At 40.1% G+C, this 27,970-nt stretch overlaps 1 protein-coding gene across 1 annotated transcript in view; it reads right to left on the bottom strand.

Annotated features, from left to right (window-relative positions):
* LPCAT2 (lysophosphatidylcholine acyltransferase 2) overlaps window positions 1–26,631 on the bottom strand; it is a 62,111-nt gene extending 35,480 nt beyond the window's left edge. Inside the window, exons 1-8 of the mRNA XM_045806812.2 lie at window positions 26,321–26,631; window positions 15,169–15,308; window positions 12,363–12,580; window positions 10,708–10,820; window positions 8,709–8,769; window positions 7,718–7,776; window positions 6,427–6,461; window positions 3,965–4,019 (exon numbers count right to left, since the gene is read on the bottom strand). Coding sequence (XP_045662768.1) covers window positions 3,965–4,019; window positions 6,427–6,461; window positions 7,718–7,776; window positions 8,709–8,769; window positions 10,708–10,820; window positions 12,363–12,580; window positions 15,169–15,308; window positions 26,321–26,491 — 852 coding nt within the window. The 5' untranslated portion in view covers window positions 26,492–26,631. The remainder of the gene's footprint in view (window positions 1–3,964; window positions 4,020–6,426; window positions 6,462–7,717; window positions 7,777–8,708; window positions 8,770–10,707; window positions 10,821–12,362; window positions 12,581–15,168; window positions 15,309–26,320) is intronic.
* Window positions 26,632–27,970: the final 1,339 nt, after the last annotated feature.

The raw sequence follows: 27,970 nt of genomic DNA, 5'->3' as shown, positions 1-27,970 counted from the left end.
AGGTCATTCATGATCTTGGGGTCGTGAGATCGAGCCCCGCCTCCAGCTCCATGCTCAGTGTGGAGTCTGCTTGGGATTCTCTCTCTCCCTTTGCTCCTCTTCCCCCACCCCGATCATGCACTCTCTCTCTCTAAAAGAATAAAAATAAAAAAAAAAATAGAACACTCCATTTCTCTACTACTACTTAGAAATTTCAGAATTATACCAAGTTTCAGAAGAAATTAGTTTTGTGAGAACAAGTATATTTATGGTGTGTGTGTGTGTGTGTGTGCGTGCATTCATGAGACAGAGGCTTTCTAAAAGGCCCATTCATTTCAGATTCAAAACTATAAGTCATTTGAGTGTGTTTGGATATTTACGTAAACTAAATAAATATATTTGAACACTTCCTGAGTAATGAACTCTTTAGAGATTTAAAAAGTTGTTATCTATCTACAGGTATTGATCATAAAACTCATTATTACAATCCTTTCCTAAATTAGGATTTTTTTTAATGAAAACAATCCCTTTCTACTACTTCTAGCAATGGATTGCCCACTGTAAAGTATTGTAGGTCTAACGCTCTCCACTAGAAGCTCCTTTAAAGGTCTGCAAAGGAATTTTACTGAAACAAAATACGTCTGTATGCCTACAGACAAATATTTTTATGTGTCTGTATTATAATGGGTGGCTTTGAGTATAAATGGAGAAAAAGCCTATGAAGGAGGAAACAGACTGATGGTCACTGTGAATGTCCTGTTTCCATTCATAAACCAGTTGCTGCCCGCATAATGCCTGATAGTCTAGCTTTGTGTGGATTCTCTCTCTGAGATACAGCTAGCAGGCTCTTGGACTTATGTCACCTTTTGGGATGTTTCCTACTAGCGATCTTCCTCCTTATGGCCCTAAACCATCTGCTTATAAAGGCATACTTGTGAGTAGCTGGCCAATAAAAGTAACCACTAAAAAGACACTTTAAACACACCCAGTAGGCCACGATGATCCAGAGAATAACTTTCAGTAGAACCCTCTCTGGACACACATGGCCTCATTGTTCACGGATGCTGGAAGACCAATTACAGAGGGCACGCGGGTTGGAATGGATTATATTTTTAAGATTCAAGAGTCAAGAAAATAATGGCCTTCTCAAAAATAAGTATCTGTCAAGGAAGCAGAGAGGGAGTGGGGAGAGGAGACAAGAAAACACCCCTCAATATTACACTCCCTAGATTTTAGCTTTCTAATGATTCTGATAACTACAAAGTTGGAAAATCATCATCAGGAAGGGATAACTTGTAAAAGATGAACGGATAAGGCCATCTACATCCCGGGATGTCCTGTGACTCACCAGGGGAGAGTGTCTAAAAGGACACCAAATGATCCACTCAAAGTTCATTTTAAAAACCACAAAACTAAGACTATAGTCTTGAACGATACATCTTCAATTAGGCTTACCTAATTAATATACACAAAGTTCTAAAAATATATGTGGAAAAATAATAACTAGGATTTCCATCAGTTTTTTGTTTTTTGGGTTTTTTTTTTAAGTAGACTCCACACCCAGTGTGGAGCCCAACGTGGGGCTTGAACTCATGACCCCGAGATCAAGACCTGAGCTGAGATGAAGAGTCAGATGCTTAACCAAATGAGTCACCCAGGTGCCCCGGATTTATAACAGTTTTAAAGAACATGGAGGTGGTGGTGGGCGGGGGAGGGTGCTGCTGAGTAGCTAAGTCACCTGACGTTGGCACAGCTAAGCGCACTGAGCCTTCCAGGTAAGCCACGCGTGTAGCCACTTAAGCCGGGCCTCCGTGGACGTAGCACAAAAGCCTGGACACAGTGTCCAGCTCTTGAAAGTCTTGAGTTGGGGTGTGGACACACCCAGCACCTGACAGGCTGTGGGATACATTTTCCAGTTGCACCCAACCTGGGGGAATTAACTATTCAGAAGTCATAAAGTAGTGAGGAGTGCCCTGAGTGAAAGGTAGCACCATCAATCTAAAATAAATATAATGAAACTCAGAATACGAAACTTGAAGGCCACACATCCCCACCCTCTTGCCGTGTGCCACAATTCTAATACCTTGAATCTCCCCGATTCTGCTATTTTAAGCAGGTTGGCAGCCATTTTGTTTGTGAAGTTATCAAGGGATATGTTCTTTGCCAGGAAAGATTATGCAGACAGGTCTAAGAACTGGCTGGAGAAGGCAAGTATTGTGATCGGAAAGGAAAGAAGGAAGGAAGAAAGAAAGAGAGAGAAAAGGAAAGAAAGAAAGAAAGAAAGAAAGAAAGAAAGAAAGAAAGAAAGAAAGAAAGAAAGAAAGGAGGAAAGGAGAGGAGAGGAGAGGAGAGGAGAGGAGAGGACAAGACTGGCCATGATACAGAAAGGAAATGTGGTAATAATGTTCAGGGCCAAAAAGAGGACTTCGCCTACCTCTGTTGTAACAGTTTGACCACTGACACATGTAGACAAAAGAAGTAGAGTTCTACGCGCATTTCCGCATCTGTCGCTAGATCTTGTTTTTGCTGGGGAAGGGTACATGGGAAGGGGCAGCATAGATACTGCATACACAGTATCTTCCAAATCTGCACAGAAGACAGCGTGGCTCTTAAGTATGAGTTTTCTGTTCTTTTTTCTTTTTTCTTTTTTTTTCTTTTTTTTAGAGAAAGAACACAGGGCTAGTTGATCTGAACATCTATTAAAGAAGGAAGAGCCTGCTTGGAGTACTTAGAAATAATACAATATTGCTTCCTGATAGGGTTCCCCAAAACGTATCCTATGGAACACCTGAGAAAAAGGGGTACTGTGGTTAAACCATCTCCAAGGCACTCACAGGTCTTGAGGAAAGGAATCTGATTCATTTTGTTTATCCTGGTACTTCTTAAACTAATTATTAGGGCACAGACCATTGTTTTTCTCTAGGAACATCTATATATATATTCCAAGAACGAGTATTTTTTGGCACACTGAGAGATACCGAGCTGGTCTTAAATGTGGGATCTTTTCCTGGCAAGTAGGCAACCTGCAAGTCTCAAGAAAAACTTCAACCGAAGTAAAACTCATTTTGAAATATAATTTGCCCTCCTGTGCCACTTGGTACTGCTGACACCCTCTACGTGGCTAAATGACTAAGCTCTTCGACAAAGTAAAAGACAGTATTCTCGTGACTTCGATTTCCATGTCCTGTCACTTGGAGAATGGGCCCGCACTCAGAACTCCGAATTACATATGCAAACTTCAAGTTCTCATTACACGATTTCTGGATGCCACTGGAAAACGGAATCAAGAGCCTGCCTCACTATTCTGACCTTCTCTCTTCAGAGGTTACCTGACAGTATCACTAAAACCAACTTGATTCTGCATTTAGGGGTCCATTCCACGTCACTCCTAGAACCTAAGAACAGTTCTGGAACCAACCTTCGGAGTCTTAAAAATCTGGTCAGAGTTTTCAGAATGATGGAATTACTCCCCAACTCCCTGCCTGTTGCTGCAACTCAAGCCGAAAGACTGTCCTGATGATATGAGTGGCCTTCCAGATAGGATTTCCTCAGGCCTTCCGTGTGCAGAATGACTCCAAAAGTGGGGGCTTCTGATGGCCGTGCCTCTCCACTCGGACAGAACAAAGTCTTCCAGGAGCTCTAGGGCTCCGTCAGCGACTGCGGCTCCTTTTGTGAGAATGTGAAGCCGACCATACCACTGGGTGAGGTCAGCATTGAAAGGAACAAGATAGAAAGCAGTTATGCAAATCTAGGCAGCCAGGGGTGGCCACAGGCGGAAGTTCCCAGAAGTGAGCCGTACTTCCTGGTATGATTCTAAGGGCTGGATCTGAGAGCCAGGTGGACAATTTGTGAAAGAGCAGGGCTTCTTTTAAAGAGGGTGGGCTTAACTTCCTACCTTTGTACAGCTGGGCTCTCTAGACTAGAAGTTCGAAATGAAAGGGAAGGCCCAATCTCCAGTGCCAAGGCTACGTGTTGAATGACTTACCTCAACTTCCACCTTCGTGAAGGGCTGGCAGAAAGTAAGCATACAAAGCTGAAAGCTGAAGAGAAAAAAGAACAGGCCATTGTTACATGGTAATACACAATCATCTAGTATTATCGCTCAACGATCCTTTCTTTATACGCAAGCTCCACTGCATCAGCCTACATCTATATCCCGCATTTGGAAACGCCACCCTGCTGCTGTCACACTCCTTGGGCTCGCACAAGTATTCGTGATATTCAAAAGTTAAATCACCAAAGGCAAAAACAAATATGCCCTTGTGAGTCAGAACTGCAGCCCAGCACACTAAACCCCAAATCTGAAGTCTCCCTGACAACTCAGACTCGTAGGCCTAATAGAGAAACTACCGAGGCCACATTTTAAGGTACATAAATGTGTTTATAGGACAGTTTCTGAGTAGAACATTACATTTCTAAACTCTTTTCTGATATGAAAAAAAAAAAAAAGAAAAGAAAGAAAGAAAAGAAATCAGTGGGCCTTTCCCTAAGAGCAGAAACTTTTTCGTAACTGTCCCAATTAATAAGAAATGTTTTAGTTATGGAGAAATTTTCTTTCACTGTAAAACTGGACAAAGGACAAAGGCTTTAAAGTGATTATAACCAACCCTCTCACAGAAAATTTTTGAAATAGTTGTTTCTGTGTATGGCTTTCTAATACATAGGTAGACTCTCTCGATAGGATGTCAATGGGATTTTTATTTTGCTTCATTTACACAGATGACCCAGAATTCTGGCAGAGTGGATTAATCTACATGTTTAAGAAAACAACCAACCTGTTTTTGCTATTAAGAAACTAAATTTGGGGCACCTGGGTGACTCAGTTGGTGAAGCATCTGACTCTTGATTTTAGCTCAGATCATAATCTCAGGTTTGTGAGATAAAGCCCTGGGTCAGGCCCTGCACTCAGTGGGGAGTCTGCTTGAGATTCTCTCTCTCCCTCTCCTCTGCCATTCCCCCCCTTGTGCTCTATCTCTTTCAAAGAAGAAGAAGAAGAAGACGAAAAATAATATGATTTATCTATAAAAAATTACTTAAAGGACTTACTTCAGACAAGAAATGTAAAAATTTAAACAAGGAATTTAGCTAAAAGAAGGAATTTAGGTAGAGGTACCAATTCTACATATAATTATAAATTGTGACTGTAAGTATCAGTTCTCAAATTTTCCATCTGAGAGGAAAAAATCTTTTACTATAAATCCCAAGCAAACAAAATCCCCTTTAAATAGGTCCAAGTGGCTGTCTATGCATCAACAATGTTATGTGAACTCTCAAAGTTCAGTAGTAAAAAGGCAGTGCTGGGTAAGCCCCCGCGCAAAGTCCTCAAATCCAGGCATTTTTTTTTTAAGATTTTTTTTTTAATTTATTCGACAGAGATAGAGACAGCCAGCGAGAGAGGGAACACAAGCAGGGGAGTGGGAGAGGAAGAAGCAGGCTCATAGCGGAGGAGCCTGATGTGGGGCTCGATCCCAGAATGCTGGATCACGCCCTGAGCCGAAGGCAGACGCTTAACTGCTGTGCCACGCAGGCGCCCCAAATCCAGGCATTTTATACATGGCTCTCACCGCACTGTAAATGGGCTCAGACTTACCCAGGGGGAGCTCGACAAAAGGTCTGGAGGGAGAGTAAGATGCTACATGTTTCGTTCTTTCTAAAGGCCTGTTTCACTTCAGCTTGCTTACTGGTGAGCTGTATTCCTCTCCTCTCTTAAATGTTTATAGAAACTGCTGATCCCTATGCTTTTAAAATTCAAGAACGGAACTGAAAGCTTAGCTATTTTCTCAGCTCAGATCAGACACATCACTGCTATTTCAGGCCACATGACGCAATGGCTCTGGACTGCTTAAACCGAGGTAGTGAAACAACAATGGAGACACCAGCTAATAGGCTAAGTCTGCAATGGAAATAAAACTACAAGATTAAAGCTAAGTAGGATGCAAACCAGGTCACTGGACTGGTTCTTAAGAATTGGGAGATACACACTGGAGACCCATAAGAACAGGGCAGACAGCTAGAATCCTGCACCTGGGAGGGGCCTGAGGCTAACGGGCCAGATAGTGATGTTCCCTACAGAGACTTCTCAGTGGTGAGATTTTAGGATCTGATTAGCAATCTTTGCTTTTAGGGGCACCTGGGTGGCTCAGTCGGTTGGGCATCTGACTCTTGATTTCGGCTCAGGTCCTGATCTCAGGGTTGTGAGATCGACCCCTGTGTTGGGCTCAGGCTCTGGCTCAGTGGGCAGAGTCTACTTGTCCCACTTCCTCCCCCTACTTGCACACACACTCTCTCTCTCTCAAATAAATATATAAATCCATAAATAAAATCTTTAAAAAAAAGCTTTACTTTTACAAAAAAATAAGACTTATTTTTTTAAAAAAGGAATAAATGATCTTTTTTTTAACTTCACTTGAATAAAGTTTAAATAAGCTAATAATAGAAGCAACTTACAATGTATATCCTTGCCATGTCCAAGTCACAGTGTCCTACAATAACAGAAGTATTGAGACTGTTAGTTCAGTGAAAAAATACCAAATAAAACCCAAATCTTATTTTAATATTAGTATTCATATACTTTCCTTCTGAATTAAAAGCAGTATGTGGAAAAGTAAAATGAGTCTGTTATCAGCAGTGAATTGCCGTATGAATCCTCGGATTATATATTATAGAGCAAAAATCTGTTTTCCATACGTAGCCACTTACCATTTTACGGAATTAAGTTGCTCTTAAGTTTTAATAAAACTATGTGCATGCTTAGCTATTTTTCTCCTAGTATGAACATATCTTGGTAATTGATTTGCTTACAAAACCCAGAATATACCCATTCTCAAAAAAAAAAAAAAAGAAGGGGATAGGTATTTGGAAGAAAAGATTAAAGTAGTACATAGTGAAAGAATTTGAGTAAATGTGAAAAAGCAGAAATACAATAAGTTAATTTTGATGGATTTTAATCTTTTAAGTACGATGTTGAAAGGTGAGAAGCCAGCCACTGAAAGAAAAGTTGAATTGAACAAGAACGCTTGACCTTAAATAACATAGATAATTAATTACAGCCTGCCTTTTTATGTAAAGTCTCTAGGAGACAAAGTTCCTCTCAGACCAAAACAGATTCCGAAAAATCTTTCTTTATAGGAAAATGGTGGCACCATCTGTATCTGGAGGACGACGGAGGACCTGGCTGGAGCAGAGAGACTGTCTGCTAAGCCAGCTGTGCACTTTCTATAGGATGACAGATTCTTTTCCTATCTACCTTCTTATTTAAGTTACTTGCTAAGAGTCACACAGCTAGTAAGTACTGAGCCAGGAAGGAAACACCAAGCCAATCCCAAATTTATCCTGCTATGCCACTTATCCTTCCAGTAATAACCACTGAATCAGGAAAAGGCTCCTTGTAGGCTTAGTGAAAATCACAACTTTACGCCGGTTTTCTCCTACCCGGTCTAAGAAGACCCTGAATCGGAGACTTAATGGTACCATTACTGTGACAACAGAGTTCCAGAAGCTAAGGAAATACCTTCCCGGAGCTTAGTAACAGCAGAGACAAAATGTAATGCTGGTGTCCACGAGTACGTGCCTGTCTTGCAAACTTCTAAACGCTCCATGTGGCAAGGGGAATGGGGTCTGTCCATGTTCTTCCACTATGTCTAGTCAGAGCTGTATTCAGAGATTAAAAGGGATAACTAGAGAATTTTTTGCTGTTCGGAATGTCTGAGGTTTTCCCCAAGTAAAACACTATGCTTACCAGCGGGTTTGGGTATCTGAGAAGGATAGGCTGCAACGGAACTCCGGGAATGAAGGCTCCTATAACCACAGCAAAATATTAGAGCATCTTCCTTACATGACTATCAGGTTTACAACGAAGACAATTAATAATAAATAGCATACCTATCCTTACTGGTTTAAGATTACACATAAACTGTTTGCTAAATGTTGGTAAATCCCTAGTGCTTACCACAATGAGAGAGTTCTAAAATTCAGAGGTACGAAACCAAAATACATGTTATGCCCAAGTCACTGTAAAGATTTGTTTACATCTCTACATGTTTTCATTTTCCAAATACTCATTATTCAAAAGGGTTTAAAAAAAAGTAATAACAAAGTCAAGATCAAGAGAAACTGAGGAGAACAAAATCTAAATAAAAGCGAATACTTGGAGCAAGGACGACCCCACTTGCTAGAAGGGAGTCCTAACTTTGGCTCTGAGCATGCCAGCAGCCAATACGAAAACATGCTAAAGTATGACCAGTTACTAGGAAATTATGTATGAAATTACACATGACTATGAAATTAGTGACTTTATAATATTAAAAAAAAAGGAGTGAAGCGTAGAAGGCATCTGAAGGCATATAATGATCACTGAAATAGTTTCTAGTAGATAACGCAGGAACCTGGGGTGTCTGTGAGGGTATCCTTGGAGGAAAAGAAAAATATCCCAGTGGTTTCTGTGTGCGTGTGTGTGTGCACGCAACTAGATACAGTATCAAATATGGTTCACACGTACACACACACACACACACACACACACACACGCACATACACATTGACAATCCAAGGAAGAAGCGGTTATGATACCGAAACAGAAAGTAAAGGAGTGAGTTCTGCGAGTCACAATGCTAACAACTTTCTTTGGGAAAGAAATGCCCAGGACAAACTAAGTTGTTTTGTGTATTAGTATCAAATCATTTGAGAAATTGTCCATACTTTGTTATAGTACGTAATTTAATTGATCTCACCTGGTTTAAAAGTAATCAAACAGGAACGATTAGTACAAGTACCTTCTGGGAAAACTAGTATCTTGGGAGAAAAGGAATACGTAGATTTAATATTTCAGTCTAATTAATAGATTACCTCTTTAGTCACTTTCTTATGACTTCACAAAGAGCTGCCAATTCTAATAAGACAAAAGTGAAATGAAATGCTGATACTTGATTCTTTCGAAAGCTAGAATCGAATTATCCGGTTTTCCTCTAAAAAGAACGGCCCTCTGACCATTGAGATAATCAGAAAATGGATTAAAGTTTGGAATAGAAAATACACTTAGTAAATGTTTCTTAATGACAAAGTAACGATCTGGATAAATTTTAAAAAAGATGCAGGCCCTAAGTTGTGGTCAAAGAGCACATTAAATTCTTTCCTTTACTGCTGTATACCCTTAACCAAATCATTGCTACTTTCTTGTTTCTGTTTCCCCGTTAAAGGATATTATTCACTCCTACAACGTACAGTTCCTGGCTATGTGGAGGAGGGAAAAGGAGAAAATACTTACAACATGCTTTATGCTTACTTGAGTTAGTAAACATATGAAATACAATTTAGTATCTTTTTTTTGAGAAAGTATTTTTAGCTTTTAACATAGTCCTTTCTATTCTTCACTTGAAAAACATGCAGCGTAGTTTCCCCATTAACTGAACAAGCTAGATTTTAGATTTCTGAAGCTTTTAGAATTTGGCAATGAGTGAATCGTTAAGTACATAAAATAAAGACAGAAATTCCTGCACCCACAGAAGTTAGTATGTGTACTCAGTTGGTATTTTTTTTAATAATAATTAGAAAGGGAAAACATTATTAGGCGAAAGTGCTACCATGATGGGTTATTTATAAAACAAAAATGATGAGTGTATGCAATTTCATCCCCCAATTAAAAAAAACAAAACAGGTCACACCTGGGTAGAATACCAAATATGGTTCATTCAATGGAAATTCTACAGCTCCTCTATTAACAATGAGTGGATATAGAGTAAATCATAGTATCTCAGATCTGGAAGGGGCATTAAAAGCCATCCAGCACTGCCAATGCTTGAATTCTTTCTACAATGTCCCCCCCACGTGGTTGCTTAGCCAGTGCCTGAAAATTCTGGAAAAGGATTTCAGGTCAGATCATTCTACGTCTGGACAGAAAGTTCCCTGAGATGAGCACAATGGGCTGATACCTTACCTATTTGTTAACTTTTGCCTACCAGTCCTAGATATAGTCCTTGGATCCAAAGAGAAAGATTGAACCCTTATTCTGAGTGCCGTTTCTTCCTGGTCACTTTTTAAATCATTCCTCACGTGCCCTGGTTTCTAAACCCCCTGGTGGGTCATAACTCCCCTTGGTATTTTAACATCAACACGTCATCATGGGTGGCCAGATCACTGCAGGATCATGAGTCCTGCTAGAGGTCCCCTGCTTACACCTGGGCCAAGGCAGGGCGATACTTACCAGAATAACCCAGAAGGCTCCCTTTATCCAGAAAATGCTGCCCCTCCCTCACCCTCGAAAGGCATTCTAGGGGATGGGGTCAGTAAGACGGTAAAGTCTAAAAAAGGTCTATAGGTGATTCTGATGTACCCCCTGAACTGAAAAGCCCTGTCTAAATATACTTCGAATAAGACAAAGATCGTAATTGGTTTTTTTTCAATAAACCCACCATCTTGATGAATAGAATTGAGCTTTGATATTTTGTCTTTAAGATAATAAATAAATTCAGAGGTAGACAATTACTTTTGATGACACAGAACAAAAATTGTTTCAAAGAGTTTGGAGGATAAGAAAGAATGATACATTTAACCCCATGGAGTATCTCATGGGGATGAGGACTTCTTAATACTCACTCATTTGTTCTGTTTCCATCATGCTCCAGACACCCAGAGTAGGTGTCCCCAGATGCTGCCTTCTGTGGGTCCAAATGATTTACATATATACAATAAGTAAACTCGCAATGTATCTAAACGGACGTCTCCCGTGTTTACCTGCGGCCACTGCCCTCCTGATGTTGCTCGCCTTACTATTTCATTTATTGTGTTTTTTCGAGAATCCGGATCTACTCGGGACACCAGCACTGGCTGCAGAGCTCGTAAGAGTCCTTTAAAACAAAAGATCAGAGACAAGTCTTTTTTTTTTTCTTTCTTTCTTTCTTTTTTTTTTTTTAGCTAAAGCTACCACAGCAATGATACTGGATAAATCATAAAACAATTTTTATGTAAAGTTAAAATATAGCAAATCAAAGAGAACTTAAACAAGGAGACCGTCCTTGCCCCGCTCTTATTCACAGCGTATTAGAAGGTTTTGTATACCTACAAAGATTTCATTGATATAACAGAAGTCAGCAGCAAGGATATGAAAGAAAGCAAATGCAATGTTCTCCCCGAAGGTCTTCTTCCTCCACTGCCATTAAAGCTCTGGAGTATATACTACAAGATTATCTTGTTTTATTTTAGGAATATCCTGAAAACTGCTTATGTGAATTCAGAGTACACACGGATAGGGAGCAATTATTGATTTTACTCAAATTTTCAGCACGACAGTCTTCTAAGTAAGTAGCTTCCTCACACATGCAAAGTAAACCTCAATTTACTGAAAATCTATTGCTAAACAGCTCTTCAGGAAAATGCCATATTACACAAAGCAAGGCGGTTACACTGAAAAAAAAAAAAGAGAGGGAGCGAGAGAGAGTGTGTGTATGTGTGTGTGTGGTTTTTTTTTTTTTTAAAGATTTTATTTATTTATTTGACAGAGATAGAGACAGCCAGCGAGAGAGGAAACACAAGCAGGGGGAGCGGGAGAGGAAGAAGCAGGCTCATAGCGGAGGAGCCCGATGTGGGGCTCGATGTGGGGCTCGATCCCGCAACGTCGGGATCACGCCCTGAGCCGAAGGCAGGCGCTTAACCGCTGTGCCACCCAGGCGCCCCATGTGTGTGTTTTTCTTAGCTGAGTGACAAAGCGGAACTTTGCTATTTCTCCAGGAGTGCCAAGGTAACATCGGACAACTTCCACACCCACTCTCTCACTACCGGATGCTTGTAATAACCTCGGGACGACTGGGAGCGGTTACTTAGAGACCCACACCCTAGGGAGAGACCAAAGCATCTGGTGGGATACACATCTCACTTGCTTCATTATTTTTTACGGCAGGAGGCACTTTATCATTCCACATCATCATTTTCAAAGCGTTTCACGTTGGTCCCCCATGGAGACTCTGGGGCAATAATAAGAGAACAGAGTTAAGAGGAAAGACTTTGTGTGTCTCTCAGCCTAATACCCCAAAGAGAAATTCGTGAAATAGCATGTAACTGGTGTTTTCACAAATTCTTCAGTTAAATTCGCTCTCAAAAAAAATCAAGCATGTTTGGTACTCGAAGCCTGGTCTTTCTAGCTAGATATAAGAACAGAAAGCAGTGATGGTACAGGGACAAAGGTAAGAATTTGAAAGAATTCTAAGGGAACAGATAGGAATTTATCATAAATTCCTTCTTTTGATACAGTTCCTCATTAAAAGTAAGGAAATAGCTTTGAAGTGTTTCATTATTTGAAAGATTTTAAAAAGCCCACCAATAAACTATAGATGATTTTTTTAAAAGGTGAACCATGAGTATGAAAATATCTATATTGTCTTATAAGTACTTACTGCCAATCAGAGGGACTTGGGCGTTCTCGTTTCGAGATACCATCGAAGGCAACCCGGCTACAACGCAGGCAATTCCATCAAAGAATGTTGAATGGGGGGCAGCCACAAAAATTGGGGCCTCCGTGGGACTCGCGACCTTTCCCTTCACAGTAACTATGAATCCCATTGAAAAGAACATGGCATGACCCAGAAACTTTAAAACTGGTTGAGTGATTTTCCTTTGGAAAGAAATATTAAAAGAAAGAAAGAAAGAAAGAAAGACAGAAAGAAAGAAAGAAAGAAAGAAAGAAAGAAAGAAAGAAAGAAAGGGAAAAAAGAAAAAAAGAAGAAAAGAAAGAAGAAAAGAAAGAAAAGAAAAAAAGAAAAGACACAATTAACCTTGTTAATCTTGGCTAATGGCAGGGCTTTACTCTAAAACACAACACAAACCCCAAACATGTCAGAACACTTCATTTTAAAATATGAGCTAAGAAGAGCTAGCAGTTATACAGAGGGTTCTTTGTGCCAGGCACTAATCTAAGGACTTTACATTTCTTTAAACCTCAGCCCAATTTTATGAAATGGGTATAATTCATTAGCACCCTCATTTTACAGATGAGAAAACCGAGACACAGAGAAGCCAAATTTCCCAAGGACATATGGCTACTAAGTGGCTCTATTGTTCTGTGACTATAAAGGGATAAACATGAATTTTCAACACACATTACCCCACTGAGAAACCCACAGGAGTACTGTTCTTCCGAGGAGTCACCTTGGGAATGGACGTTTGGGTAACAATGATACTGCTATCTCTCCCAACAATTCTAGAACTCTCGAGCTGAATCTGTCCTCAGAGTTATTTTTTTAAAAGCCTTATGACCTATACCATTATAGCTCTTAGACCTCATCCAAAATCTTAAAAGGTAAATTCACCATCTCACTTCCCTGGAACATAGATGCACATAAAGAATTTCAGATATCGAATTGCTTACTTTTGACAAAAGAATTTCTGTCACTAAAGAGTAATTAATTCATCAAACTGTGCCAGGTGACCTGTGCTGGACGCACAAGACAGATAAGATCCCGTCTCTGTCCTTGAACAGCTCAACTGAGTAGGGACACAAAAACCCACTTACAGAAATGCAAATACAGAATGGACACCTGAGGATCTGAATAAGCATACAGCTTTCATGAAAAACAAAAACACGTGTATTTCCCATAAGACATCTAATGAGAGCTTTAAAAAACAGGTTTCCTGTCTAATTCTCTCAACACTCGTGTCATAATGCAGCGAGGGGCTATGAAGCAACTGGCCACTGAGGAAGTGTCTCTGACTTTCATTTCATAGTAAGAAGTGAGACACAGAAAACCAAAGCACTTTTCCAGAGGGCACAGGGAAATGACTGTATCTCTCCTTCTTGCCCTTTCAAGTTCAGATGTCTATTTCCATTAGGATAAAAAGCTCACCCCGTTACTGAATTGCCACCTCTTATTTTTGATTTACAATGATGTAGATTCTGACGACCGCCTTCTAAAATATTGCATATTCAGGGCTGTTAAACGTTTCTATTTAAATGATTTCAAAAAGGCTAAAAGTCTGGTACTGCATAACTAATTTCAACGGTACCTGTGTGAGAGGAAGTGGAGGTACTTGCTTAATTGGCAAAGATAGAACTTTTTTTCATAACATTTAGTAAATCTGTTTCCTGGATCCCTGGACTATTCCCTCCGTCATTATAGGGCTCCATAAGCCGTTAACGGTAGAAACCAAAGAGGTAATTGAAAGGGATTGGTGCATGATGAAAAAATCTCTCATGAAGTATTTTTAGTGACACGCAACCCTGAATTCTAAAACAAAGGAGTGTGGTTTGCAAGGATTGAGGTGGTATTAGTTCTCTGGGGACACTGCCAGCCTTGGATTCACTTCTAATTCAAACCAGCCTTGGGCTGAATGTTGACGTTTATTCGCTAGAACATGAACTGAATAGCAAATTGCATATTTCTTTAAAAGTTTCTAGAACAGCGATTTTCAAAATTTTTGGAGGACCTTCTCCTTTGAGATTTGGATGAAAGGAATGGACCCTGGGTACAAAGAAAAAAATGTGCACAATTTTAGAGAGTTCAACAGTGCCCTAAAACTCACCCATGGCTTCCTATGCCAAGGAATCCACATTTTGAAAGGCTTCACTCTCAGGATAAACATATGGCAACAAGTTGGCTCAGCCCAGTGGGAATGAATTTCTACCAGTAACTTTGTTACTCTGTGATGAGTCTATTCTCTAATACCCTGCTGATTAGATGAAGCTCGAGAAGCAATTCCATTCTGCCTCCATGCTAATGTTTTAAAAAGCTAGGCTATATTGCTTAAGAATTAAACTGTTATTAATAATAATCACCGAAGCATTAAAAACACTGTAACTGATCCACTTAATTATACCACTGCAGGAAGTGTGTCATTACTATTGAGGGACAGAAGCAAATGTCAAGACTGAGGGAGAGCAGAAGAAAGCTAGGCATTTTTCAGCTGTGATGGTTTCAGGTATACTAAGTGCGTCTTCCAGAACCGGGAATCTATCACTTTTCAGCAATAACTCAGAAAACAATATTTTAATGTTAGCAAATTACAACTTCAACAGAAGAGTATCATAAGGTGCTCTGGCAGCATTTTCTCCGTTTGATGAATTAAGAACCGTTTCATCTGAGAAACAGAAAGAAATGGTGAATATCGAGTAGGCAGCAGTAGATAAAACTATCGCTCGATGACAAAACCATGGTAAACTCTTCTTTATCTTGACTTACCTAACAGTTAGACATTATTCTTTCTTACCTCCTCCAACCAGTTATTGGATGGGTCAGCTTTTCGGGACAGCATGCTGTTGAAAGGGCAGCAAATGGCCATGCGAGTAATACAATTAATGCGACCAACAAGGCACGGATTGGAAGCAGGATAATTCCAAGAAGGAAAATCTGAAAGCCAAAGTTGATACAAAAAAAAAATAAATGAAATAAATGAATGGACAGTATTTTAATGTTCTGGCTATCAACCAGAAACATGGAAGAGGAAAGTTTTGTGTTCATGTGTTCTCCAAAGGATGAATTGAACATTATTACCCTGCACCAGACATGAATCCAAGCACAAAGGAAAATAAGGTACTATATCCTGCCACACAACACCTACGACGTAGCAAAAGCAACAGCGAAGAAAATCAGGTACTATAAGAACACGTGATCTGTTTACCAAGGAAAGTGGCCGAGAGGATGCTGGGGGAAACAAAGTATCTCACTGAGCAGTCAGGGAAAGCTTCCTGGAGGAGTTGAAGGCTGAATGGTCTTGAAAGACAAGCAGAAGCTAGCAAGGTAAGAGGGGAAATTGCTTTCTGAGAGCTATCAGTGGAAGGAAGGGTGTTAATGAAGGCGTTAGAGTGTGAAAGACTAAATGCGTTATTTTATATACCTGCCAGTCCTTTATAGCTAACAACAACGAGATGGAGAAGGAAAAAATAAAATAAAAAACAAGTAAGAGTAAGAATGAAAATTAGTAAGAATGGCCAATAATACATGAACGCTTATTATGTAGCAGGCATGAGAAGCACTTGGCATGTAGTAACCTATTTGATTCCTACAACCTTAAGCTGTTTTACATACAGGAAAGAATGGCACCGAGGAATTTAGGGGTGGCTGTTCCAGATCACAGTTACTAAGTGGCAGTGCCAGGGTTTGAACCCAACTTGGTTACAAAGCCCTTGCTCTTAATCCTATACCATGCTAACTTTTTAAAAAAGATTTTTAAAATTTATTTGTCAGCCAGAAAGAGAGAGAAAGCACAAGCAGGGGGAGCGGCAGGCCGAGGGAGAAGCAGGCTCCCTGCGAAGCAAGGAGCCCGATGCAGGACTCGATCCCACAACCCTGGGATCATGACCTGATCCGAAGGCAGACGCTTCACCAACTGAGCCACCCAGGCGTCCCACCATATTGACTTTCAAGTGAAATAAACTATCCTTATGCACACCAAATTATCTTTCTTCTACTAGCCATCTACACTACCCAAGCAGCGCTGTCCTTCTGCCTCTCCTGGCCCTTACTGTGAATCTGAGCATCATTAAATAATTTATGAGGAAACACCAAAATGATTCTACTTTTCTGTCAAATGATTTAACATATAATTTGATTTCTGTCAAATTATGTGTGTGCATGTGTGCGTGTTTGAAGTCAAAATTACATACAAGGAAATGTTCAGCTCTTAAGGAGACAGTTCAGTGAGTTTTGATAAACGTATATTCTTGTACCAACCCCCCCATCAAGACACAGAACACGTCTACCCTCCAGTCATCTTGCGCCTCTTCCGGTGAATCCCTACCCTCTTAGGCAACCGGTGCTGGATTTCTATCACCACAGATTAGTTTCATCTGCTCTTGAACGTCATATAAATGAATCATACATTATGTGTTCTTATGTGTCTAGTTTCTCCCGCTTAACATAATGTTTTTGAAATCCAACTATGTGATTTTGTAAATGAGTAACCAATTATTTTTGATTGCAGAATATGATTCCACTGTATGCCTATAGGACAATTGGTTTATCTATTCTCCTATGGATGAATTTTCAGGTTGTTTCCAGTCATGGGCTCTTAGGACCGAAGCCCCTATGAACATTCTTATACAAGCCTTTTTGTGGATATGTGTTTTCCTTTCTCAGACGAGGAGTGGAATTGCTGGGTCATAAATCGTTTCACTTGATAAGAAACTGCCAGAGCGCTCTCCACGGTGGTTGCCTCATTTTAAAGCGTCATTGGCAACGTAAGAGAATTGAGGTCACTTGTACATCCTTGCCAACATTTTGTCTTAGTATGCTTTTTTTAAAAATCAACTTTACCAAGGCATAATTTACATAAAACAAAATGCACCTACTTGAAGTGTGCAGATTAGGAGTTTTTCAAATATATATCCCTATGCAAACACCACCGCACTCAAGATCTAGAACAGTCCGATCACCCAAAAAAGTCCCTTTGTGCCGCTCAGCAGTCAGTACACCCTCCCTGGCACTTGGCAGCTAGTGACAGGCTCCTTTTCTCCCTAGTTCTGCCTGTTCTAGAGTGTCCCATAGACATCCCCCAGGATGCATTCTTTTATGTCTGGGCTTCTTTCCCTTCACATTTTTCACATTCTACCAGGTCGTCATTAGGTAGCAGTAGTAAAGCCTTTACAATTGCAGAGGATTATACAGCACGACTCATTTATCCCTTCATCCGTGCATGGACATTCAGCCTATTATAAGTTTTTAGCTATTATGAATATAGCTCTCGTGGACATTACTGTTCAAGTCTCTCCGTGGACGTAGAGTTTTACTTTATCGGGAGTGAAACTGTGGGGTCAGGGTATGGTTAACTTTGTAAGAAACTGCCCCACTGCTTTCCACAGTGGTTGTATCATTTTACATCACCAACAAGTATGAAAGTTTCTGTTCCTCCACATCCTCACCGACATTTGGTGTTGTCAGCCTTCCGCAGCCACTCAGGTGGGTGTAAGGTAATATCTCACTGTGGTTTTCATTCACTTTTCCTTGATGAACAACGATGTTGAGCACACTCTTCATGTGCTTATTGGTCATTCCTTTAACTCTTTACGTTAAGTGTCTGTTCAAGTCTTTGGCCCATTTTTATTGGTTTGTTAGTTGTTCCCTTATCAGTTTGTGGGAATTCTTTACATGTTTCACATACAAGACCTTTGTCATTATATGTATTGAAATATTTTCTCCCAGTCCATGCCTTGCCTTTTCATTTTCTTCATGGTATGTTTTGATGAGAAGAATTTTAATTCTGATGTAGACTAACTAATTGATCAATTTTTAGTTTTCATTTTCTGTGTCCTTTCTGAGAAATCTTTACGTACCTCCAGGTCACGATGATATTTTATACTCTCTTCTTCTAGAAGCTGTATGGTGTTAGCTTTTATTTCAGTCTATGACCCATCTTAAATTACTTCCTGTGTGTGGTATGCACTAGGGATCAAGGTTTATTTTTATCCACAGCTCTATCCAGTTGTTCCAACACCATTTGTTGAAAACACTTGATACTCCATAATGAATTTCCTTGGCAACTTTGTCAAAAATCAACCAAACACATATGTGTGGGCTCTCCATTATGTTTCATTGATTGGTTCATCTATTCTTCTGTCAACACCCCATTCTCTCAACTTCTGCAGCTTTTTTTTGTTTGTTTGTTTTTTAGTAAGTCTCAAAATCAGGTATTGTGTGTCCTGTAGCTTTTTCTTCTTCAAACTTTTTTTGGGCTAATCTAGTTCCTTTGTTTTTCCACATACATTTTGAATTAATTTGTCAGTTTCCACCCCCCAGAAAAGCCTATTGGGATTTTTATTAGGGTTTCAATGAATCTATAGATCAATTTAGAGGAATTATCACCATAATAAGTGATTCTTCCAATTTATAAACATAACGTATCTCTCCACTTATGTAAGGTTTCATTAATTCCTCACAACAGTGTTTTGTTGTTTTCAGTGTAGTGGTCTTACATGTTTCTGGTTAAATATATTCCTAATTGTTTAATGTTATTTTATTGCTATTACAAAGAAGATTATTTAATTTTACTTGGCAATTGTTTGCTACTAGTATATAGACATGTAATTGATTTTAAGTTTTAATCTTATGTCCTACAACCTAGCCAAGTTCACTAACTAGTTCTAGTTGTCAGGCATTTTGTAGATTCTTAGGATGTTCTACATATACAAACATGACACCTGTGAATAAATACAGTTATAGGGGCGCCTGGGTGGCTCAGTCGTTAAGCGTCTGCCTTCGGCTCAGGACGTGATCCCGGCGTTCTGGGATCGAGCCCCACATCAGGCTCCTCCGCTGGGAGCCTGCTTCTTCCCCTCCCACTCCCCCTGCTTGTGTTCCCTCTCTCGCTGGCTGTCTCTCTCTCTGTCAAATAAATAAATAAAATCTTTAAAAGAAAATACAGTTATAATTTTTCTTTTATTTTTAATTTTTTAAATTCCAGTTTCGTGAGCATACAGTGTCATATTAGTTTCAGATGTGCAATATAGTGATTCAACAATTCTATACATCACCCAGTGTTCATCAAGACAAGTGCACTCCTTGATCTGCATATCACCTATCTTACCAACCCTCCCACCCGCTTCCCCTTTGGCAACCTTCATTTTGTTGTCTATGGTTAGGAGTCTCTTTCTTGGTTTGTCTCTCTCTTTTCCCCTTTGCTCATTTTGTTTTTGTTTCTTAAATTCTACATAGGAGAGAAATCATATGGTATTTGAATTTCTTTGACTGAGGAAATTCACTTTCCTTTCTAATCTCTATGTCTTTTTTTTCTTTCTCTTATTTTATTGCACTGGCTAGGATCCCCAGTTCAACGTTGAACAGAAGTGTTAAGCAAGACATCTGTCTTGTTCCCAACCTTTGGGGGCACAGCTTCGATATTTCACCCATGCTAGCCAAAGGTGTTTCATGGATGCCCATTAGTAAGTTGAGAGAGTTCCCTCTTACTCCTTTTCTTACAGAAAATTCTTTTTAAACATCAGTGGATGTTGAATTTTGTCAAATGAATAACAAAATTTCTGCATCTATTGAAATGATCAAATGCTTCTTATCATGTTTGGTTAATATGATAAATTACATTGAAATATACATTTTTTGTATGTTAAACCAACTTTATATTCCTGGGATAAACCAAACTTGGACAGGATATGTTATCCTTTCCACATATTGCTATGTATTTGACATGCTAATATTTTGTTAAAGGTTCTTATATCTGTGATCATGAGAGAAATTGGTCTATAATTTCCCTTTCTTTTAACATTTCTTTTTCAGATTTTGTTATCAAGGTAATGCTAGCCACATATGTTTTTGTATATTGTCTTCTTTTTCATTCATCTCAAAGTATTCATGAATTTTTCTTATAATTTCTTCTTTGAATCAATGATTATTTAGGAGTAATTTAATTTCCACATATTTGTGAATTTCCTAAATTTCTTGTTATTTTTTTCTAATTGCAATCCATTGTGGTTGGATAACATACAAATGTAATCCTCTTACATTTATTGAAACCTGTTTTAAGGTCTACTATAGTTGTCTTAGAGACTATTTCATGGGCACTTGAGAAAAATGTATTTTCTGCTATTGCTGGATGGAGTGCTCTCTTCATATATTTCTTAGGTCTAATTGAGCGTTGTTCAAGGCTTTGCTTTGTTTATATTCTGTTTCATTGTTTTACCCTACTGAAAGTGGGGAATTGAAGTCTCTCACTACTATTGTTGAATTGTCTATTTTCTGCTTCAATCTGTTTTTCTTTGTGTATTTGGGCTCTGTTGTTAGGTGCATATATGGTTTTAATTGGTATATTTTCTTGATGATGCAACACTTCTATCATTATAAAGTGTCTTCCTTTATCTCTAGTAACAATTTCTGTCTTAAAGTCTATTTTATTTAATATTAATATAGCCCCTCTATTTCACTCTTAGTTACTGTTTGCATGGTATATCTTTTCTATCCTTTTACTTTTGACCTATTTGGGTCTTTGAATCTGAAGTGTGCCTTTTTAGATAGCATAGAGTTGGATTATATACTTTTATCAATTCTTCCATCTCTGGCTTTTAATTAGGTGTTTAATCCATTTATATTTAATGTAATTACTGATAAGATTTACAACTGTTCTTTTGCTACTTGCTTTCTACATATCTGTGTATTTTTTGTTTCTCTATTTTTCCATTATGAACTTCTTTTACATTAAGTAGATATTTTCTAGTGTACCCTTTTAATTCCCTTGACACTTCCTTAAAAATTAATTTTCTTAGTTGTTGCCCTAAGTGTTCCCAGCTTCATTTACAGTAACCTAGTTTGGATTAATACCAATTTAATCATAATTGTATATAAAAATTGTATTTCTATAGCTCTATTTCTTCCCTCTTCTTGTTTGCTATTTTTGTCATATAAATTACATCTTTATAAATTGTATGTCTATCAACACAGATTTCTAACCATCGCTTTATGTAGTTGTCTTTTTAAAAAAGATTTATTTATTTTAGAGAGAGAGCACAGTGTGCACACAAGTGGGGGGAGGGGCAGAGGGAGAAGGAGAGAAGCAGACTCCCCACTGAGTGTGGAGCCTAACACAGAACTTGATCCAGGACCCTGAGATCATGACTTGAGTTGAAATCAAGACCTGGACTCTTAACTGAGTGAGCCACCTAGGTGCTCCTATGTAGTTGTCTTTTAAATCACATAGAAGACAAAAGGATTTACAGATAAAAATTATATTTATATTGTCTTTTATATTTATACATTTAGTTATCTTCACCAGCATTTTTATTTCTTCATGTGGATTGGAGTTACTCTCTGGTGTCATTTCAACCAAAGGTCTCCCTGTAGTATCTCTTTCGGGACATGTGTACTAGTGACAAATTCTCTCAGTTTTTGTTAATTTCTCCTCTATTTTTGAAGGATAGTTTTTCTGACTATATAAATCCTGGTTGACAATATTCTACTTTCAGAACTTTGAGTATATCATCCTATTGCCTTCTAGCCTCCACGGTACTGATGAACAATCAGACATTAATCTTATTCAGAATCCCTTTGTGTATGATGAGTTATTTCTCTTTCTGCTTTCAAGATTCTCTCTTTTTCTTTGCCTTTTAACAGTTTGATTATGATGTGTACACGTATGGATATCTTTGAGTTTATTATAAATAGAGGTCATTGAGCTTTTTGCATGTGTAAATTAACGTTTTTCACCAAATTTGGCAAGTTTTGAGCCATTTTTTTCTTCAAATATTCTTTGCCTCCTTCTATGGCTCCCATTATGCTTATGTTGATACAGTTGATAATGTTGTACAGGTCTCTGAGGTTCTGTTCACTTTTCCTCACCTTTTTTTCTTTCTGCTCCTCAGATTAACTAATCTCAACTGATCTATCTTTAAATTTGCTAATTCTTCTGTTTGCTCAAGTCTGCTGTTGAGACCCTCTAGTGAATTTCTCATTTCAGCTATTGTACTTCTTTTTTAGTAATTTCTATCTCTACTGATCATCTCTATTTGGTGATTCACTGTCTCACATTTTCCTTTAGTTCTTTTGACATGGTTTCCTTTAGTTATTTGAACATATTTAAAATACCCGATTTAAAGTTTTTGGATAGTAGGTCCAACATCTGGGCTTCCTTGGAGATATTTTATATTCATTGTTATTTTTCCTATTTATGGGACATATTTTATTGTTTGTTGCATATTTTGCAATTTTTTTTGTTGAAAACCAAACATTTTCAATAACATAACAACTCTGAAAATCAGATTCTCTTCCATCACCAGGGTGTAATGTTGTTGCTGTCTGTTGTTATTTGTTTGTTCAGTGACTATTATGAACTAATTCTATAAAGGATGTATTCTTTGTCATTGTCATGTGTGGCTACTGAATAATCTGACCAATTTGTTTGGTAGTCAGCTAATGATTAGAAAAGATTTCCTTAGGTGCCTGGAATCAATAAGTTTCCCAGTGTTTGCAAAGAGTCTCTGTGTGCATGTTGGAGCAGACCTTCAGCACTTAGCCAAGTAGAGGTTCACAGCTCTGCCTTAGCTTCTACCTGCTGTTTGTACAGAGCCCGATGGTTAGTTAGAGGTGAGAGCTTAGGGTAGTCTCATTTGTTTTTGTTGTTGTTGTTGTTGTTGTTGTTGTTGTTTTTCAGGTCACGTGCATAGCCTTGCGTATATAAACAGACCTATACTTGTGGCTACCCTTCTAGATTTACATGAATATGTCCCCTATGGGCATCTCATTCCCTAGCTTCTTCTCCAAAGCTGTTTGGTTAAGCCTATTGTTTGCTCCAATCATTATTCACTGCCTCAGGTAGCTGTTATGTTAAGCAATTGTCTCTATTGTTTTGACAAACATCCCTGGAGAAAAGACTCAAGGCAGGTCAAAAAAGCCTTGCAAACAGCCTTGCAAATGACCTAGAAATAATCTTTACTGCAAGACAGGACCACAGCATAGACCCTGAAGACAGAGTTAGAATGAGGTTATAGTATATTCATATAAGCTAACTCACATTCACAGTGAGTAGCTAATATGGATTTTAATTAAGCTGTCAAATATTGGGCAACCTTTTTTGTGTGCCATTTCCAGGTCTCCAACAAATAACAGTATTTAACAGTAAATAAACCAACTTGGAGTAACCCTTTGACAAAATAAGAGGATTCCTCATCATATTTCCATTTGGTAATACATCATCTCTGTAGGGAGGCCTTCTTTCAACACTCTATCAAGGTTCTCTTCTCTGGATTTTCTTCATAGCACTACTAAAACATGGAAATGCGTATTTTTGTACTTGTCTCTAACTTTTTTCAGTGAAACATAAGCTTTAGATAGGCAGAGTTCTTATTTCTCTTGTTCACTGCTGTATTTCCAGAAATTAGCATTGTTCCTGGTACATAAAAGACATTCAACACATACTTTTGGTATGTATAAATGACCCACAATTACTACCAAACACTTATTTCAGTTCCATATTCTATTGAGGAAATGAAAGCTAGGCTACTTGTTTCCATGCCACTAAGTACCAGGCCCTTAAATTGTCAAAAAGCAAAGTCCTACAATGAGATACAAAAGTGACAACGGTCCTTAAGCAAGATATTGATCATTATTCAAGGTTAAATTTATTCTGAATTGGTCATAGTAAGTCATACTTAAGTCAAAGTATATCCATCCTTTAAACTTGATAATACAGACAATACTGTTTTTTTAATCATGTCTGGTTAAATCTTCCCTTTGCCCAGACTGTTCAAGCCATTGAGACCTCTTTGGTATCTCTGGTCTATATTTTAAATTAAAAACAAACAAACAAACAAAACCTAGATCTATTCAGTTCCACTCAATATAAGTAGTAAATTTTAAGTTCAGTATAAGATTTATAGGCAACAAATAGCATAACAATCAAGATCACCAAACAATCCAGATTCTTTAACATATGTCACTTAATTTTAACCCTTCTTTGATGTAAGACTATTCCAATTTAATAAATGAAAGTGAAGTTCAGAAAGGTTAGGTGACTTGGCCAAAGTCATACAACTAACTGATAAACGGCACGGCCTGAGCAGGTTTTCCGACTAAGTCTAGTGATCTTTCCATTATACGACAGCTCTTGTACAGCTATTTGAAAGTGCTCTCCAAATAGTAATAGGTCATGCTATAAAAAAAGAAAGAAAACCAAACACCAACAATTAGTCTCCCTGTAAATATGCCACTTTGATCTTCTCTCCAAACTATGAAGCCAAATAGACATACTTACATTTAAGAATGACTGATTTGACCAAATCAGACTAAAATTAATCTTGAGTGTTAGTGTATTTACAAGTGTTTCAGAAGTTTTAAGATACAAAGGGAGCATCTATCCATTTAAAGACATGAAGATCAAATTTTAAACATTTGGTTTCTTTCTTTTTTTTTTTTTTTAGATTTTATTTATTTATTTGACAGAGATAGAGACAGCCAGCGAGAGAGGGAACATAAGCAGGGGGAGTGGGAGAGGAAGAAGCAGGCTCATAGCAGAGGAGCCTGATGTGGGGCTCGATCCCATAACGCCGGGATCACGCCCTGAGCGGAAGGCAGACGCTTAACCGCTGTGCCACTCAGGCGCCCCTAAACATTTGGTTTCTTTACAAAGAGGTATTACTACATTATCCTCCTCTTCCTCTCTCACACCCTTCTTCAACAGATGCCCATTTACCATTACTCTGACCCGCCTCCACTGTGAAGGACAATGGTCTCAGTGCATATAAGTGGGCTATGCAAAAATAACACTATTTCAAATCTGGAGTAAAGAAATGTGTGAGATGGACAGGAAAACATCAAAACCCTTCTTTCATGCAGAACACACAGGACAAATGTAGCTTGCACACTCTATCTTGTTCTTTGATCACTAACTTTACCAAAGAGGAAGTCCACAGAGCGAGTTGTAACTGCTAATGGTAAAAGAGCATTTTACAAGAAAAAGGAAAGAAAAGGAAACTTCCTTTTTGTATTTAGCAGTTTTTAACAGTGGAAGAAAGTTTGGAGAAGTATTGAATCTAGAAGTGTTTGAGTGAAGACTGATTCAGGACAGATTCAGGGTGAAGACTTCTGAACACACTAAGCTGATCCACATTATCCTGTTTTCTAGATTCTGATTTCCTACCCTTGATGCCCCTTCTCAGCTAGATCATCCCAGCCTTACTTGTTCTAATTCCAGACCTGGGTTCTCTGCCTTCTCCCTCACTCTTCACCTCCTAGACTGACTCCTCTCCTTCCCTAAGGCAAAAGAAAAAGAAAAAAAGAAAAAGACTTCTCCAAGCCCACTCTCCTATAGATTGCCCCCCCCCCACTCTAACAAAGTGAAGTTGAAGCTCTTGTCACAGATCCATCTCCCTTCTCAGCATGGAAAGTTTCCTCTGCCACTGGCCTGCTCAGCTTTCCCTTGTTTAGGACCTGCCTCTCGGACCCACATGTTCTTTGCATTTTCTCTTCTCACACACCCTCAGACCATCCTCCAAGTGCCCTCAATTCTCATACCCACATCTCTGCCCCTTCCAGACTCATGGTGCCTTCAAAAGCCCTCACCTCTCAGACAGACATCTCTTTCTCCTCAGTCTTTGCTTCTCAGATTGGCACCCCCCCACCTCGGATACCTCCCCATCATATCCACACTTCCCTCAGACAACAGCCCTCCCCCCTCCCCCGCAGATCCAGGCCCCTCCCCTGGATCTGCCTCCTCTCCCAGACCCACATCCTTCACCTAGACCTGCCTCCTCTCTCAGACCCACATCCTTCACCTCTCTCACCTGGCTCCGCCTCCCCTGTCAGATCCACGCCCCTCCCCTGGATCTGCCTCCTCTCTCCGTCCCACTTCCCTCCCCTGCATCTGCCTCCACCGTCAGACCCACGCCCCTCCCCTGGTTCCGTCTCCTCTCTCGGGCCCACGCCCTCACCTGGAGACGCCTCGCGGCGCCCATCCGCGTCTGCTGCACGAAGGGATTGGGCACAGGCGGCGGGAAGAAGGACGCCTGGCGGGGCACCATGGGCGGCCGCAGCCCGGATTTCCCCATGCCTACGCCCGGCACGGTGGCCGCCACCGCCGCCGCCTCCGCACACTGGCTCATGGCCCAGCCGGGCGTCGGAGCGGACGCCGCGACGGATGCGGAACGCGGGAGCGAGCGCCCGCGGAGACCTAGAGGGAGCTTCACGCGAGTCCCAGCCCGCGGTGCTGCTGCGGGGCCTCCGCGCAGGCGCGAGTCACCTAGGCACTGTCCTGTCTCGGCCCGCCCCTCTGGCTCCGAACGCCCCCGCTCTGGCTCCACCCTCTGAGCCTTAGCCACACCCCTTTAGGTATCGCTCTTCCTCTTTGGTCATATAGCTCCACCCCCTAGAGGTGACTTTCTCCCTTGGAGCAGGGCACCCCAAGACAGTTTAGGCAGAGTTCTCTGCTTGCGGGTCACGCCCATCTGGAGTAGCAATGTCTTTCACGGGCTTTGTGAGTGCCCTTGGCTAAGTCGGGGTCTCCATGAGCCTCAGTGGGCCCCTTCTGTCAAATAGGATATACAGAACTCAGATAAACAGAACCCCAGTCCAGCCACTGCCAGGCTGTTCCATTGAAGTGAGTTACTATATCCAGGGTGCGTTTTGTTGTACGCGTCTGATACCTGGAATATGTTTTGGCTTTGCTTAAACCAGTATGAGGTGGATGTTTGTCAGTGACCGCTGAAAGAGTCCTGTATACGCAAAGATTGGTACCGGGGGTGGAATATTCCCCTCAAAACATGGACTGACCTGGGCGATGGCTCTCCCAAGGAAAACTGAGCTTTCCCAATACTGTTACTAGAAAAAGAAACAACTATTGCTTTTCACACTTGATGAGGAACCTGGCCCCGAGAAGGGAAATGATTTGGGCTGTGGTTCCATTTCACCCTGAGGAAGTTCAGGGGACTATCGGGACCTATATGGCTGGTGGTGGAGCTGAGGAAGATAGGCCCTGAGGTCAGCTGGTCAAGCCCTGAGCGCTGAGAAGCAGAGGAAGATGGGGAATGACTTACAATTACCGGTCAACTGCTCACTGCAGGCTAGAGGGCACGGTGAGCATCGGTCTGGGCCATAGCACAGGGGTGCTTCACGCTTAGTACCGCCGAATCTCAAATCTTCCAACCCCACCAGAGAGATGTGTGGCTTTCAGCTCCTCACGCACCCTCTCTGAGCTTGTACTCTCATCTAAGCATGGGGAATGATTAATTTCTGCCCCATAGGATTGCAGTAACAGTTTTTTAAAAACGTGTAGTGTTCATAGGAAAGCAGTCAACAAATGGCGCCTTTCAGGTATTACGTCATGGAGCAGCTGAATGTTCTCAGTGTAATGGAGCAGACTAATAATAGTATATGACAATTATGATATAAGCCTTGGGGGTCTTTGAGTAGAGGCTGGCAGTCCCATGTGGCTCTTCAGCCAGAAACTTGCACTGAAGTCTGTTTCTTTAGGACCCACAAGGACCTGAGCCATCAGGCAGGGCCCAGGGAGGAGAAAAAATGACTCCTGGCCCACGCAAGTCACCTCCAGAGAGTCCTGTCTACTCTTCGCCCCCTTCCCCACC

Source organism: Ursus americanus, chromosome 21 (genome assembly GCF_024610735.1).
Source record: "Ursus americanus isolate L20-20 chromosome 21, mUrsAme1.1.p, whole genome shotgun sequence".
In the NCBI taxonomy this organism is placed as follows: Eukaryota; Metazoa; Chordata; class Mammalia; order Carnivora; family Ursidae; genus Ursus; species Ursus americanus.
The sequence above is the reverse complement of the archived record's forward strand: the minus strand, read 5'-3'. Positions and strand labels throughout refer to the sequence as shown.